Genomic DNA, 14,928 nt, shown 5'->3' on the forward strand with positions numbered 1-14,928 from the left:
GGTGGGTCCCTGAAGGGGTGGCAGCGGGTGACTCTGGAGGGGCTACAGCCTTCAGAGATAAAATCTGGTGGCTTTGCGAGCCAGCTGCCCTTTGTCACTTTAGCAAGGCACACAGCTCATGCCCATCACCATAGCATCACAGCTATAAAGGATGAGCAAGATCTGCTTCCCTGCCTGGGCATGGAGGAACATCCTGAAGGTGAGTGCCTGCCCTGACTCTAGTGCCATTCTTGGTGCCATGCCTGCTGCCCTGCCCCAGCCTGGCAGCCGTGCCAAACCCCTTGCCGTGCTCACTTGTGCCTGAGAAGGACAACTCCCAGCTGTGTTACCCTGATGCCCCATGAGCATCCATGTGCCAGTGGAGAGGAGTTACTGCAGACCTGCCTGTGGCTCTGACCCTCAAGCCCTGGTGACCCAGAGGCTGAGCTGTTCTTGTGGAAGGACCAGGCTTGGTGCAGCGGGTGGCCATTCTGAGGGGGGCAGGTCTCGGGGACTCAGGTTCCCCCCTTCCCGAGCCCCTGCCGGCTGCTAGGACCCAGCAGCTGTCCCCGTGGGACTGCCACGAGTGCAGGCAGCGCAGGCAGCGCCGGGAGTGACAGCTGGTGCCATCCGCAGCTGGCGGGCTGCGGGCAAACAGGATGACGAGCGGGTGACGGGAGCGGGGAAGGGGGAGTGTGGCCTCACACAGGGCCCACAGCCCCTGTTCTGCTGCGGGAGCGACACCGGCAAGAGGGACCCTGGCAAGGAGAGGAGCATCACCCACCTCTCCAGGAGCAAAGGTGCGCTGAATCCCACCCACCCCAGTGTCCCCTGCGGCTGGAGCAAGAGGATTGGGGCAGGCAGGTTGTGCTGTCCCTCCTGGGGACATGATGGTGCTATTGGGGCTGGGGGACAGGGTGTTAGCCTGGCATGGGTGCCTGCAGGTCCCAGCAGTGCTGTCTCTGGCCAGGCTGGGGACAGCCTGGGTGCCAGCTTTGGGACAGGCAGGGTGCTGTGATCTCACTGGCTATCTCTCCTTCCTCCAGCACCTTGGAAGTGTACTGGTTGTCTTTATGTTTCTCTGTGGCTCTTCTTCATTTTGTTTTTTCTGCTTCACACCCCACTCCCATTCCGAACAGGCAAGGAGAAGATAAAGGCCATGGTTGTGGTGGGGTTTCCCTCTATGGGATGCAGGAGAAGAACCCTTGCTGCCCAGGCACCGGAGCTGCTGGCTTAGCCCTTGAGGGGGATGGCGAGCCGAACAGGGCCAAACACCACGGACAGCCCAGAGCTGCTCTCCGTCCCCGAGTACTCCATTGCCCAGGAGGTGGTGGGCCTCTTCTGCATGATCCTGCTCACCCTCACTGCCCTGGTGGCCAACACCGTGGTGTTGGTCGTCATTCTGAAAACCCCCCTTTTCAGGAAGTTCATCTTCGTCTGCCACCTCTGTGTGGTCGATCTCCTCTCTGCCATTTTCCTCATGCCCCTGGGAATCATCTCCAGCTCCTCCTGCTTCAACAGGGTGATCTACAGCATTGCCGAGTGCAAGGCCTTGATATTCCTGAATATCTGTTTCATCAGTGCTTCCATTCTCACCATTGCCATCATCAGTGTGGAGAGGTACTACTACATCGTCCACCCCCTGAGGTATGAGGTCAAGATGACCATCAGGTTGGCAGTGGCTGGAGTGATCTTCATTTGGGTCAAGTCTGCTCTCATCACTATCTTGGCACTGGTGGCATGGCCTCAAGGCAACGGGGCCACCAGCGCCAGCCGCTGCACAGTCTACTGGAGCCCTGGGGCCCACAAGAAGGTTTTTGTGATCCTCTTCAGCATCACCTGCTTTTTTCTGCCCACCATCATCATCCTTGCTGTCTACAGCAGCATCTACCGTGTGGCCCGAACTGTGTCCCTACAGCAGGCGCCAGTGCCAGTGCCAGCACAGGCAGTTGCACCCAGACACCGATGCGACTCCATCGCCAGCCAAGTGACCATCATCATTGCCAGGATCCTGCCGCTGCCCAAGCTGATCCCAGATCGCCTTTTGGGAAGTAACAAGGCCATCCTCACCTTGGTCCTCATTGTGGGACAGTTCTTGTGCTGCTGGCTGCCCTTCTTTGCTTTCTACTTGCACTCCTCTGTCACTGTTGGCACTCTGGGTGGTGGGCATGGGGAGATGGTGGTCACCTGGATTGCCTACTCCTCCTTTGCCATCAATCCCTTCTTCTATGGGCTGCTGAACCGCCAGATCCGTGAAGAGCTGGCCCGGCTCCGGCGCAGCTGTCTCAACCGGCCGCTGGCTCAGGAGCTCTGTCTTTCCATCTCAGAGGCTTCTGTCCAGGAAAACTTCTTGCAGTTCCTCCAGAGAGCAACTTGCACGCTGGAGACCCACACCAGCTGCATCAGCCCCAGCCCCCGGAACAGGCTGGACCAGACCACAACAGGCTTCCCCCTCCCAGGTCAAGTTCCTGAGCAGAGCAGCTGAGAAGCAGGAGGCTCTGTCCCACTGTGCTTGGCAGGAAACCTACCTGGGACCCACCAGACTTGCTTGGACCCAGCCTCTTGGATTTGGAGGAGTCCTTGTTTGGGTTTTGCCTCTCTCTGAGCTTATGGTGGAAGATGGTTTCTCTGCTGGGGGAAGGCAGCAGATCTGGTGAAGCCCCAGGTCTCTTCTGCAGGCTGGCTCCACCAGCACAGCCCAGTTGCATGGATGGGCTCTCCTCAGGATGCCAAGGGGCTCCTGAGCAGGGGCAGGGGTCACCTCTATCTCCATGACCCTGCTGGAACCACTCGTGGCCAACAGGGAGGGCAGATGTCCCTTGCACTCACTCTACCCGGGAGCAATGTCCCAGCTAACACCACTAACACCAGTAACAGCAGGGCCCCGGGCACTCCACTGAGCCTGGATGGCAGACATGGAAACCTCCGTCCTTGGCTGTTAAACCCAAAACTAATGTCTGTGTGGAGGAGTTCCTGCTCCCTGTGGTATTGATCAGGGGCACAAACCCATGGGGCTGACTCTGGCCGTGTCACTGTTTGTCCTGCTGGCATGGCAGCACACAGTGCCCGTGGCCATGCCTGGTTGTGCCCTCTGTCCCCCCTGCCTGCCAGGGGCCGCCCCTCTGGGGGGGAACTGGCTGCCTGAGGGTCTGTGCCAGGCTGTTTATGGACACAGCTGTCCAGCTAAAGCCCAGCCACGTGCCAGCTGAACTGGGCTGCTGGCCAGGTGGGGGGACATGGTGACACAGGGTGATGGAGGTGGCTGTGTGGGGTGCTCCCAGGCAGCAGCAGCCAGAGAGGATCAGAAGCTGCTGTTCCCCTTTGGTCTCATTGCTTCTGCAGGACCTCCCACGGAGTCCTCAGTGCCAGAAAGGGGACTGGACCCTTTTGGGGGATGCTGCAGAGGTCCATCAACCTCAGCCCACCCACAAAGGTCCCAGGAATGGTGTTGGCATGGTGGGTTGGATACGTCCTTACCCCAATAATAACTGGGGCCTGAGGGAGAACTGCCCCATGGCCTCTCAAGCTGCCCCATGGCAGGGAGGGGGCTCCAGGAAGACCCCCAGAGAGATGAGGCTGAAGACCAGCCCCCTCCCTGCCCCAGACACAGGGATGCCCCTCCAGCCACCACCCCATGTCCCTAGGAGCTGGGGCTGCTCCTGCTGTGGGAGAAGTCTCCACCCAGGGTGGGGGATATTATTATTATTTTCTTGTAAATTTTATCTTTTTATTAAACCATTGATAAGTTACAAAGGAGGAAAAAATATAGACTTATATATACAGCATTTCAAGCCAGCAGGGACTGGCTCTTGGATGGGGTTGCTGGGAGGCGACTGCCCCAGGGTGGCCCTGGGAGGGCCCCCCACCAGAGCCAAGGGAAGAGGGACTCCTGCAGAGGCCAGGCAGTCCCTCATCCAGTGGGACCTGACTTTTGGGTGCCAGACAAGAGTGTGGGCAGCAGCAGGATGGCAGGGTAGGCAGGGGGAGGAGCAGGAGGCAGGGGTCCCATGCTGGCACAGGGCACTGGGAGAAGGGACCCTAGGCCAACAGGAACAGCCCCCCCACCCAATACCAGGACATGTGGTCTCTGCGCAGGAAAATCAGGGAGGGGGGCACAATGCTGCTGGGACTGGCAGCAGGCAATGAAGCAGCCCCTTCCTCCAGCGGGCATTGCCACCAGGAAGACCCTTCCCTTCCCTGGGGTGGGGGGCAAGGAGGTCCACTCTGGGCATGCGGCACCTGGCAGGGGCTGGGGGCCAGAGTGGGTGGCAGGGAGATGTCTCTGGTACCAAGTGGCACCCTGGACACCCTGGCCTGGCCCACCGAGGCTCAGTAGGGCGAGAACTTCTGCCGGTCAGCTTTCTTGGTGCCGTTGGCCGCTGAGATCTTGGTCGTGTAGGTGGCGGTGCCGCCGTTGGGACCCGCCACAGAGGACGGGGACAGTGCCAGGAAGGACACCGGCTTCAGGCCGATGAAGTTGGAGAGGGAGATGGCGTAGGGGGTGCCCAGCAGGGCTGGAGGGGCCGGTGCAACGGCGGGAAGCGCTGCGCCAGAGCCCGGGGCGAGAGGCTGGGAGAAACCCATGCCGAGGTCCATGGAGCCAGGGCCTGGTGGCACCTGGGAGGTAGATTTAGCCGTCTCTAAGCTGGGGAGGCAAGCAAGAAGGATGGGATGGTGACTACCATGGTGACAGAATGAGTTTCCCAAATGCCCCAGCCCTTGTCACAGGTCTCCATGGCACATTCTGAGTAGGACTAAAACCTGGGGCTCAGACCCGGTGGGTTTCAGATCCTGCACCTACCATCTCAGGACCTCAAAGCACCACCCAGCTCATCCTTCCTGTGGATGCTGGGGTGGGGGTGCCCCCTAAAGCTGTCTTGGGGTGCTGGGGAAGTGCCACCCCTCACATGCATCCAGCATGTGTGTGTCCCCCCCCAGGCTGGCACCTACCAGGCTGTGATGAGGTACTGAGCCAGGGTGATGCTGACGGGGGTCCCCGTGATGGTCACGTGCCGCTCGCTGGAGCCCTCAGTCTGGTTCCCAATCTTGATGTGGGCGCCCGACATCTGCCTGATCTCGCTGATCTTGCTGCCGTGCCGGCCGATGATGCAGCCGATGAGCTGAAGGGGCAGGGACCAGGGTGAGCTGGGAGCAGCTGGAGCAGCCACGCCAAGCAGGGAGCTCTCAGGGGCTCACCCAGACACCTGCTATGCCTGGGAGGGTTGTGGAAACTGCAGAATGCAGTGGGAGGGCAGGGCAGGGCAGACCCTGCTTTTTGGTCTCACTCAAGCCTCCCTTGCTGGCATTGCTGGGCTGCCACATGCCAAGGCCCTTCCTCGGCATCGGCCAAGCCCTTTTGCCCCCTCATGTGCCTCAGTTTCCCTTTTCTTCTGCCCCAGCAGCCCCCTCCTGCTCCTGAGCTCTGGCAGAGCCTCCTCTGTGAGGGGCAGTGGTTCCTGGCCCCTGCAAAGTGCCTGCAGCAAGGGACACATGGGTGGGAACAGGTTCTGGTCCCTCTTGCCATCCCCAGACCAATACATACGTCGTTGGGCACCAGGAACTCCTGGGAGCTGCTCTGGGAGCTGGCATCCAGGCCTGGAGAAAGAGACAGGGATGTTAGCAATGAGGAGGTGGGTCTCCAGTAGCCCCATGCCCCCTCCTCAGACCTGTGCCAGGACAGCTAGTGGCCCTGGGGACAAACCTGGAGGATCCCTGGGGAGAGGCAGGGAGGACAGGACACAGGCACCAGCCATAATTTGGTGCTGGTGCTCTCCCATTGCAGGGTTGGGGAGTACTGGTGGGTCCAGGGACCCCAGGAGATCAACAAAGGGTTGTGCTGGGGGGAGCGGGTAGCCATGCCAGAGGTTGCAGGGGGTTGAGGACCTCCTCCTCACAGTCAGGTGTCTGGGTGTGCCAGGAGGGGCATCCCACACCCCCAGCCTTGGGGCAGACAGGGGAGATGTCCCCTGGTAGCTCACCTGGCATCATGGCAGGTGTATGGCCCAGGGGGGCGAAGGGGAGCGTGTGCCCTGACAGCTGCTGCAGCTTTGTCACCTGCCCAGGCAGTGGGAGGAGGAGGAAAGAGGCATTAGTGGTGATGGCAGAGAGTCCCCCTGTGCCCCTGCTGGGGCTGAACATTGGCACCCAGCACCTCCCAGGACAGGAATCCCCAGTAGCACCTGTCCTGGTGGGCATGGACCCAGTGCCCACAGAAGCTGCCACAGGGACAGACTCACCTCTGCAGGAGAGACCCCACTGTACTGGCCTTGCATGGAGAAGCCCTGAGGAGGAGAAAATAGGGTATCAGTTGGGAGCCAGGTGGGGACCACTGTCTCAGCCCCCCACCCCCAGGGCAGAGAGGCCACCATGAGCCCACCAGAGTTGCCTCTTGCTGGCTGAAGCTGCTCTGTGCCCCAGGGGGGCTGTGCCCTCTTACCTGGTTGGCAGAGAGCAGGATGGTGCCCAGGGAGAGGCCAGGGTGGTAGGGTATGGTGGCCCCCTTCGGAGGTGACTGGAGACAGAAGGAAGGAGGTGGAGAGGATGAGAGATGAGGCTGAATGACCCCTACAGCCCCATGGACCCTCTGCCCCCTCATGTCTCCAGCAAGCTGGGCACAGCCCTCAGCACCACTGAGGCAGGGTGCTCCTATAGGCTACCACGCAGGGGGACCATGGTGTTTGGGTCCAGGTGGGCACAGCAAGCCTTGGGGAGGGAGAGGTGGGTAGCACATGCCCCTGGGCTGGGCATGGGGCTTGGGAGGTACCTCCAGGATGACGGCGCAGATCTGCCTCACGCACTGGATGATGGTGTCTGGCACTCCTGAGACGGTGACGGCCCGTTCCGTGGAGTTGGGCAGCAGGTCGCCAGCCACCTGCACCTGTGCCCCCGTGCTCTGGGGGAAGCAAAGGGAGATGCTGGTATCCCTCAGCCACCCCCTGCAAGGGCTCAGCACCTCACACCTCCCCTGTCCCCCTCCTGAGCTCCCAGGGACCATTGCAGGACCTGCAGGGTGATGCTCTCTGCCCCTGCATCACCTGCATCACTTCCCACAGCCCCTGCGGGACTGTGGCAGCTCCCACACTGAGGGCTCTGTGCTCCCTGGGGAAAAAAAGGATCCTGCACTCAGGGTATCCTCAGCCTCACCTCCCGGATCTCCCGGATCTTAGATCCTGCCTTGCCGATGAGGGAGCCGCACTGGCTGGCTGGGATGACAAGTCGCAGGGTCACCGGTGCTCTGCCTGCTGCCACCCCATCGCTCCCTACTCCCAGGTCCTGTGAGAGAAGGGGGATTCAGCATCAGACCCCCAGGATCCCGCAGGTGTGGGGGCACCCAGCAGGGTATGGGAGGGCTGCCTACCTCCTCCAGCTTGAAGGCGATCATGGAGACGGCTCGGAAGACGGCATCAGTGGAGCCGGTGATGGTGGTGATGCGCTCGGGGCAGGACCCCTCTGAGATGGTGATGCGTGCGCTGCTCTGGGGACAGTGTCACACCTCGTTAGGGATGTCACAGACCCTGTGCTCCATGACTTCTCCCAGGGATAGGTTATCGGGTGAGATTGATGCCTTCAGATCTGAGCTTCCCCCCTCCCACCTGCCCCAGGCAGCCTTCCCTGCAGTACCACTGTGTTTCCCCTGGATCCCCTTGGGTTTTGGGGCCCAGGCATATGGGAGCCACCAGGCGCAGGCAACACAGGCATCAGGACCTGGCAGTCCCCCAGCATGCCCTTACCTGCTCTCGTATCCTCTTAACAGTCTCTCCTTTCTGCAGGGAGAGGAACAGGGCAGGTGTCAGGTCCAGGGGAGCCCAGGGCTGCCAGTGCCCTGGACCCCAAATCTTACCTTGCCAATGATGCTGCCGATCTCCTGCAAAGCCAGAGACAAGAGTGGCCCCATCAGCAGGCAGCTCCCTGCCTGCCGAATCCCTCCTCTGCCCACAGCTTGGCACACCTGCAATGGGCAGGCCCTGCCCCGGGGCCACTGGGACACTGAGTGGCTTAACTGGTGACACTGGGGCATGGGAACCCCTCCCTGGCTTAGGATGGGCAAAGACATCCTTCTAGGAATGCTGTTCCCAGGGGGGATTGGGGCTCCAGCGTGGCCCCTCAGCCCAGGCATTGCTGACCTCCTGGAAGTGCTGAGCCCCCTGCTATTACCTTGCCGTGCATGAGCATGCGGAGGGTCAGGGTGATGCTGAGCTCCGTCTCCTCAGGGCTGCCGCCCACGCCGCTGACTCCATCCGGCGATGCCATGGCGGGGGGGCGAGCTGAGTCTGCGGGCACGGCAGCCTTCAGAAAGGGGGCAGGCACCAACTAACCCCCTGCTCCCAGATCTGCAGCTTGAAAATCCCACGGCTGGGAAATGGGGAAACTGAGGCAGGGGCAACACTGTGCCCTCCCCTGGCAGAGGAGGTTTGCATGGCCCCATGGTACCCCATGGGTGCCCCGCACTCCTGCCTGACACTCCCCAAAAAGCCCGCTACTATGTGTCTGCCAGAGCTGCCTTCAGCCTGTCCTGCACATAGCCAGGAACTGGACGGACTGAGGGGAAGGGGAAAGGTGTGGGGAACGTGGCAGCGAGGTGAGGTTCAGTTTGCAGACACTTGCTGGGCTGAGGGGAGCAGAGGTGACCTAGGTGGTCTTGCAGGCTGTGTGAGCTTCCCTCCTCCTCCCTTCCTTCTGCCCATGCGCAAAGTCCCAGGGGAAACGGAGGCAAAGCTCCTTGATGGAGATTGCCAGTCTGATATGAACCATGGCGTGATGCCTGATGTTGCTGCACCCTGTTTTCCCCCAGAGCACCCCAGGGCCCTCCCAGACCCTGTGCCTGGGGGCCGGGGGCGGGCAGGGCCCCTGGGAGGAGGACAATCGCCGTGTGTCCAGGGCCGGGTGGGCGGTTGCGGCACCGCTGGCTCCCGGCAAGCCGAGCGATGCCAAGCGGCTTTGAAACAAAGCACCCGTGTTGGGGCTGGGGCCGTGTCTTCGGGCATGGCGGGCGGGGGGGGGGGGGCAGCTATTTTAGGTGCTGGCAGGACTCGTCACCGCTATGGCACATCTCCTGCATCAGGGTAACGGGGGGCAGGGAGGGGGCAGCTTGGTCCCCTGTGCACCCCGTAAGTGCTTATGGCTCGCACCCCCGGGGTGGTTTAACGCCCCATCTTCACCTGCCTGTTCCTGTGGGCTGGAGAAAGGGGGAAGACTGAGGAAGGAGAATATTCCTGTTCCCGATGGAGGGGAGCCTGAAGTAGGGTGGAGGGGGTGGGACGTGCCCTTCTATAACTCCCTGCCCGCAGCATCCGGAGCTGTGTGCGGTGCCGGCAGGGACGCGCAGCCCGCCAGGGTCCCCCGTCCCCCCGGGGATGAACGGCAGCGGGAACCCGCCGGGGACAAAAGACCCTGCGGGGCAGAGAATGACGAGGCTGGCAGCGGGACAAGGGGGAGGCAGCAGGGCCACGGTGTGTTCCCCCACTGCCACAGGCTATGTCGGGGGGTCTGCGGGCAGGGTGTGCTCACCTCCAGGTGAGCAAGGCTGGCAGGGACGCCAAAGGCCCCGGTGATGGGCACAGGCCACCTGCCATGGCTGGCATTGGGACAGCCACGAAGCTGGGCACCGCCCGTCCTTCGGGGCACCTCTGGGTGGCAAAGGGAGGTGTCGGGGGACAGGAGGAAGCCCCCACCCCGTCCCAGGGCGTCGCTGTCTCCGCTCACCCTCCCGGCCGCCCAAGCCCCCCGGTCCCCGCGGGAGCGGGGCCTGGCGGGTACCTTTCCGTGCGCCTCGTCCCTCCGCCGCCGGCCGCCCCGCTCAGTGCCACATTGTCCCCGGCGGCGCCCAGTGACACCCGGGGCAGGAACAATGAGCCGCTTGACAGGCCAGGGCCAGGCTGGCAGCCCCGGCCCCCACCCCGGTCCACGCCGGGGCCCCCCTCGCTCTTCCCCTCTCCCACATCCCTCCCTCCGGGATCCTATTACAGCGGATAAGAGACACTAAAAGGAACAATGCACCCTGGGTAAGGCCATCTGCCACCGCTGGGGACATTCCTGGCCCCCCCTCCCGGTCCCCCCTCCCTTGGCTCACACATCACCCCTCTTTGTAATTGCGTGGTTTTTTTCCTGGAAGCTGATCAGCTGGCAGGGCTCAAGGGCTCAAGGACACCGGAGCGGGCAGGGATGGGGCAGCTGGCACCCCAGGGCCCATTGGCACTCCGGGCTGCTGCTGGGAGGGAGTGCCTGGAGGGCTGTGGGGCAGGAGGCACTCCTGTATGGGGAGGGCCAGGGCTGTAACAGGGGACCTGAACCAGGTGCGGGGTCAGGGATGCTCCAGACAGGGGTCCTGCCATATCACCAGGGCAGGCACCAGCTCCTGCATCCTTGACACTGCCTTGGTGCCCCCACACGAGCATCCTGCACCCACATAAAAGTGCCCCCCCCTCTGTTACCTCCCCCACTAAATCCTCCTGGGCCCTGGCGTAAGCAGCTAAAGCCCAGGCAGGCTTGTGGAAGGGGGGGCATTGGGGGGGCACCCTGCTGCTGGCTCCATCTGTGCCCCTGAGTGCCCAGTGCAGCAGCACTAAAGAGGAAGGAGGCAGGTGGCAGGCAGGGGTCTTGTCCCCCTATCTGTCAGGCCTCCCCACCCGCCCCCTCATCTGTTCATGGCAGCCACTCCTTGGGTAAATCTGCCCCCACCTCCCTGGGGCGCTGGGCTGGCAGTTCCCTTTTAAGCCCCTGTGGATTACCCTGGACTTGGGTGCATGCTAGGAGAGGTGGGAGGAGGAAGAGGAAGCAAGAAGGCTGGGGACATGGCTGTCAGTACTTTGGGGAACCTACTTGTCCCTGAACACAGCCCCAGGGCTCCCCGGGCACCCTCTGAGGCTCATGCCAGAAGTGGTGGGGGGCTCCAGTGAGGCTGGCACTTGCCAATCCACAGGGCAATGATCCCCAACTGTACCATCCCTCGGTGGCTGCACCTTCCCTGCTATCACCCCCCAAACTTGCACAGGACAGCAGCCACAGAGGTGGGGACTGGGGAAGGAGGTGGGAAGGGTGGAAAGAAGCAGGATGAAGGTGGCAGGAAAGCAGTGGCAGAGCTTGGGGTTTTATTTGGTCCCAAGGGAGGTGGGTGATGGCGTAGGCCAGTGTGGTGTGGGTGCCAGGAAAGCTGCTGAGCTGGCACGAGGGTGCATGTGCAGGCAGAGGGATGGGTGGGCTGGTCACATCCTCCTGCCTCGTGGTCCCATCCTGCTCACACCAGCTGCTGCAGGAAGGCCAGGAGTCCACGGTGCCACTCATTGGGCTTGTCCAGGTAGCAGGGGTGTCCAGCACCCTGCAGCATCAGCACCTGATGCTCAGGGAGGTGCCGCAGGTTGTTCAGGCTGGTCTCCCCCAGCTCCACGTCCTGGTCCCCATACACGATCAGCGTGGGGGTCTGCAGAGGGGGAATGCAGAGGGGCAGCCTGTGAGTGGGATCCAGGCACCCAGGCACTTGTTCCTCCTGGTCAGGAAGACCCTAGAGGGGATACGCTTGCCCTTCTATCCCACTCATCAGGACAAGAGGCTCACACTCCTGGGTCTCTTTCCCTTCTGCTATCCCACATCACATTCCTTCATCATGATGTTCTCCTTTTCTAGTGGCAACAGAGTTTCTGGCCTGTTTAGTCTTTCCCCCCTCAACCCCAGTGCCAAGGCCCCCTTTTCACCATCCCCTCCCAGTTCCTTGACCTCCCCCAGTGCCCCTCCAGGCCGTACTTTGATCTGGGCATACTGCTCCGCCGTGAATTTGTCAGTGCAGATGGGTGCCACAGGTACATATGCCTTGACCAGGTGGCTGTGCTCTAGGAGGAAGGGCAGGGAGTACATGCCGCTGAGCGATGGGCTGATCACCACAGCTGGACCAAGGCACAGAGCCTCCGAAACCGCCTTCAGGAATTCTGCCGGCGCTGGCTGGCCCACGAGCGCTGGGGCCACGGCATCCTTGGAGCGCCCCAGCCCTGAGCCACGGGAGACACAAGTGGCCCTGTCAGGCTCCCTGCTGCCTCAGTGAGCAGGAGAAGCTGGCACAGCACAGCTGGATGCCGGGGTTACCATCCTAGCACCACAAACCCCGTGGGGCATCGGCCCCACCTGGCTGCAGGGCTGTGGTCACCGTCACACCTTACCCGGCAGGTCGATGGCCACGGCTCGGTAGCCGTTTTCGGCCAGTGCGGCGAGCGTCCCCACCTGCAGCCAGGTGTCGGAGGAGAAGCGGATGCCGTGCAGCAGCAGCACCGTCAGCCTCGGCGCCGCCTGGGCGGGCTCAGCCTGGCGGTAGAACAGGGTCTGTCCTTGCACGGTGACGGTGCTCTCAGTGAGCCGTGGGGTGGCCATGCCTGGGGTTGGGGGGCTGTTAGTGCGGGCGAGTGGTGGGAATGGGAGGGGTGACGTGCCTTGTGCCGCCGTCGAGGCACGGGTGGCCACGGGGGGGTCACACCGCCATCATCCTCACTGCGGGGACACCGGCGGGGCCGCTGATGTGCCAGGCGGGCTCACGGAGCCGCCCCTGCCTCAGTTTCCCCGTCCGGCCCTTACCTGCTGCTCCGTGCCCGGGGCCGGCCGCCGCTCGCCTCCTCCCCGCCCCCCGCCGCACCACCGGGCCGGGAGAGCCGCGTCCCGGGGCCAAAGGCCTGCGGGGCGGGGAAGAGGCGAGCGGCGGCACCGCCTCATGGAGCGCAAGGTCCGGGGCGGCCCCGAGAACGGCTGCGGCCCCGCCGGGCCGGGCTGAGCGGAGCCGAGCCGAGCTTTGCCGAGCTCAACCCGAGCCGAGCCGAGCCCAACCCGAGCTTTGCCGAGCTCAACCCGAGCCCTGCCGAGCGCAGCTGAGCCTAACCCGAGCTTTGCCGAGCTCTGTCCGAGTCCAACCCAAGCACAGCTGAGCCCAACCCGAGTTTTGCCGAGCCGGACCGAGCCCTTGACGAACTGAGCTGAGCTCAGCTCAGCCGAGCTCAGCTCAGCCCCTGCCGAGCCCCGCCAAGCCCCACCAAGCCTCTCCGGCCCAGCCGATCCCCCGGCCGTTCTGTCCCGAGAGCTCTGCCGCGGCCCGGCGGGGCAGTGCCGGGGGTCGAGGGGCCGGGGTCGCGGCCGTGCCGGGCAGCCCCGCTCCCCGCGCCCGGAGCCTGCACTGCCGCGCGGTGCCGCCGGGCGGAGCCCGTGGGCGCGGCGGCGCCGGGTGGAGCGGGCCGGGCCGGGCCGGGCCGGGCGGGGGGCGCGGGCTGGGCCGGAGCTGAGCAGAGCAGCGGGGACCGGGACCTGCTCCCCGCCCGCAGCAGTGGGGTTGGGGGCCCGCAGCCCCGCGCTGCCGCTCTCCTTTTCCAGCGGGAGCGGAGATGCTGCTGGCCCGCAGCCGCCTGGCGCTGCTGCTCCTCGGGGCGCTCCTCACCTTCCTCCTGTACCTCCTCCTCCCAGCCGCCCGGCACGGGCAGCGCTCCCGGCCTGACGAGGGGAAGAGGGGCCGGCGGGCGGCCAACGGCACGGCGAGGACGGGGATGGCTGCGGGAGAGCCCCCCGTCTTCTACAGGGAGGTTCCCGCAGGAACTGCCGGCCCCGGGAGGTGGGTCAGCCCAGCCTCGGGTCTGTCATCACCAGCTGCAGGCATGGCATCGTCCCTGAAACCTTTCCCGCCTGTCTTCCCCCCCGCAGGCCTGATGTCCTGTTCCTGCACGGCCAGGTGTTCACCTCCAAGACGTGGGAGGCCTTGGGCACGCTGGCGCTGCTCGCTGGAGAAGGGTACCGTGCAGTCGCAATAGATCTGCCCGGTAGGACCATGGCACTGTGTTTAGTTGATCCCTCTGGGCAGCTCCAGGCTCTGGAGCTCTTTGGAGAGAGGGCTCTGGATAGCTAGACCCGATCCCTGGGGCAGTGTGCTTGGGATTTGGCTCTGTCCTGGGGCATTGGTCTCCATCATGTGGTGAGGCTGGTGTGAGGCTTGGGCTGTACAGCCACTAGGGCTTGATCAGGTGCCCATTTTTTGCCAAGCCATTGAACTTGGTGGGGAGAGAGCAGTGGAGACTGCACAATGCCCCCTGCCCACCCTGCACCCTCTTCCCCATGCCAGGCTACGGGGATTCGCCCCCAGTGGAGATGGTAGTGACAGCACAGGGCAGAGTGGCTTTCCTGGACCATGTTCTCCAGGAGCTGGGCATGCGGAGGCCCGTTCTTGTGAGCCCCTCCATGAGTGGCCGCTTTTCCCTGCCCTTCCTGCTGGAGCATGGGGACTGGCTGTCCGGCTTCGTGCCCATTGCGCCCGTGGGCACCAAGGACTACACTGCTGAGCAGTACCGGCGGGTCCAGGTGAGCTGTGTCATTGGGCTCCTTGGGGGGCTCCCCTGGGTGCTGCTGAGCCTCTGGCTGTAGGGGTGAGTGAGGGGGATCTGTGGCCCCCCGCTCATGGGGGAGCTGGCACCTACCTCCCCTTGGCTTTGCAGCCCCCTGGTGATGCATGGAGGTGGGCACAGCCCAGGGGAAGCGCAGTGGCCATTTACCCCTCTGACAACAGTTCTGCTTTTCTCTCTCCCAAGACGCCCACCCTGATCCTGTACGGTGACCGCGACACAGGCCTGGCTCCCCAGGCCCTGCAGAACCTCCAGCACCTCCCTGAGCACCATGTAGTCATCCTGCCTGGTGCTGGCCATGCCTGCTACCTGGACAAGCCTGAGGATTTCCACTGGGCTCTGCTGGGCTTCCTGCGCCAGCTGAAGTGAGCACCACCTCCTCCCTGCCGAGCAGAGGACAGGGGCTGGGGCATCCGAGGGACTGGGAGGCACACACAGCTGGTGTGAGGGGTGCTGCTCCCTGTTGGGGTGTCCCCAGGGTGGCAGGGGTGGGGACTCGAGATGTCCCTCGCTGGCAGGACAGAGTGTCGCCTGTCACGAGGCCAATAAACTGATGCTGCTCTGTTTTCTGCGTGTGTCCCCAAGCGCCGCGGGG

General features: G+C 63.4%; 4 protein-coding genes across 6 annotated transcripts; 2 read left to right on the forward strand and 2 right to left on the reverse strand.

The window, feature by feature from the left end:
• Positions 1-72: 72 nt before the first annotated feature.
• Positions 73-3,732, forward strand: LOC135420364 (probable G-protein coupled receptor). Its single transcript, XM_064667760.1, has 2 exons — positions 73-779; positions 1,119-3,732. Exon 2 carries the CDS (start codon positions 1,229-1,231, stop codon positions 2,462-2,464), a length of 1,236 nt encoding a protein of 411 aa, XP_064523830.1. The 5' UTR covers positions 73-779; positions 1,119-1,228; the 3' UTR covers positions 2,465-3,732.
• PCBP4 (poly(rC) binding protein 4) lies at positions 3,661-13,453 on the reverse strand. Of its 2 annotated transcripts, none has more exons than XM_064667754.1 (13): positions 13,382-13,453; positions 8,134-8,249; positions 7,820-7,843; positions 7,710-7,742; positions 7,337-7,453; positions 7,123-7,251; positions 6,743-6,871; positions 6,416-6,490; positions 6,216-6,260; positions 5,958-6,033; positions 5,522-5,574; positions 4,930-5,099; positions 3,661-4,624 (listed from the first exon to the last, which is right to left on the reverse strand). In XM_064667754.1, the coding sequence occupies exons 2-13, from the start codon at positions 8,227-8,229 to the stop codon at positions 4,309-4,311; spliced, it is 1,263 nt and encodes a 420-aa protein (XP_064523824.1). In that variant the 5' UTR covers positions 8,230-8,249; positions 13,382-13,453; the 3' UTR covers positions 3,661-4,308. The 2 variants fall into 2 exon arrangements, with proteins under 2 accessions (XP_064523824.1, XP_064523823.1); XM_064667753.1 differs by lacking the exon at positions 13,382-13,453 and adding an exon at positions 9,736-9,862.
• On the reverse strand, positions 11,046-13,512 carry LOC135420366 (putative protein-lysine deacylase ABHD14B). 2 transcript variants are annotated; one of them, XM_064667763.1, is made up of 4 exons: positions 13,382-13,512; positions 12,126-12,335; positions 11,716-11,957; positions 11,046-11,395 (listed from the first exon to the last, which is right to left on the reverse strand). In XM_064667763.1, exons 2-4 carry the CDS (start codon positions 12,331-12,333, stop codon positions 11,213-11,215), a joined length of 633 nt encoding a protein of 210 aa, XP_064523833.1. In that variant the 5' UTR covers positions 12,334-12,335; positions 13,382-13,512; the 3' UTR covers positions 11,046-11,212. The 2 variants fall into 2 exon arrangements, with proteins under 2 accessions (XP_064523833.1, XP_064523832.1); XM_064667762.1 differs by lacking the exon at positions 13,382-13,512 and adding an exon at positions 12,535-12,697.
• On the forward strand, positions 12,853-14,899 carry LOC135420365 (protein ABHD14A-like). The gene is made up of 4 exons (XM_064667761.1): positions 12,853-13,552; positions 13,642-13,757; positions 14,057-14,292; positions 14,520-14,899. Exons 1-4 carry the CDS (start codon positions 13,329-13,331, stop codon positions 14,700-14,702), a joined length of 759 nt encoding a protein of 252 aa, XP_064523831.1. The 5' UTR covers positions 12,853-13,328; the 3' UTR covers positions 14,703-14,899.
• The last annotated feature ends 29 nt before the right edge of the window (positions 14,900-14,928 follow it).

Source organism: Pseudopipra pipra, chromosome 11 (assembly GCF_036250125.1).
Source record: "Pseudopipra pipra isolate bDixPip1 chromosome 11, bDixPip1.hap1, whole genome shotgun sequence".
NCBI lineage: Eukaryota > Metazoa > Chordata > Aves > Passeriformes > Pipridae > Pseudopipra > Pseudopipra pipra.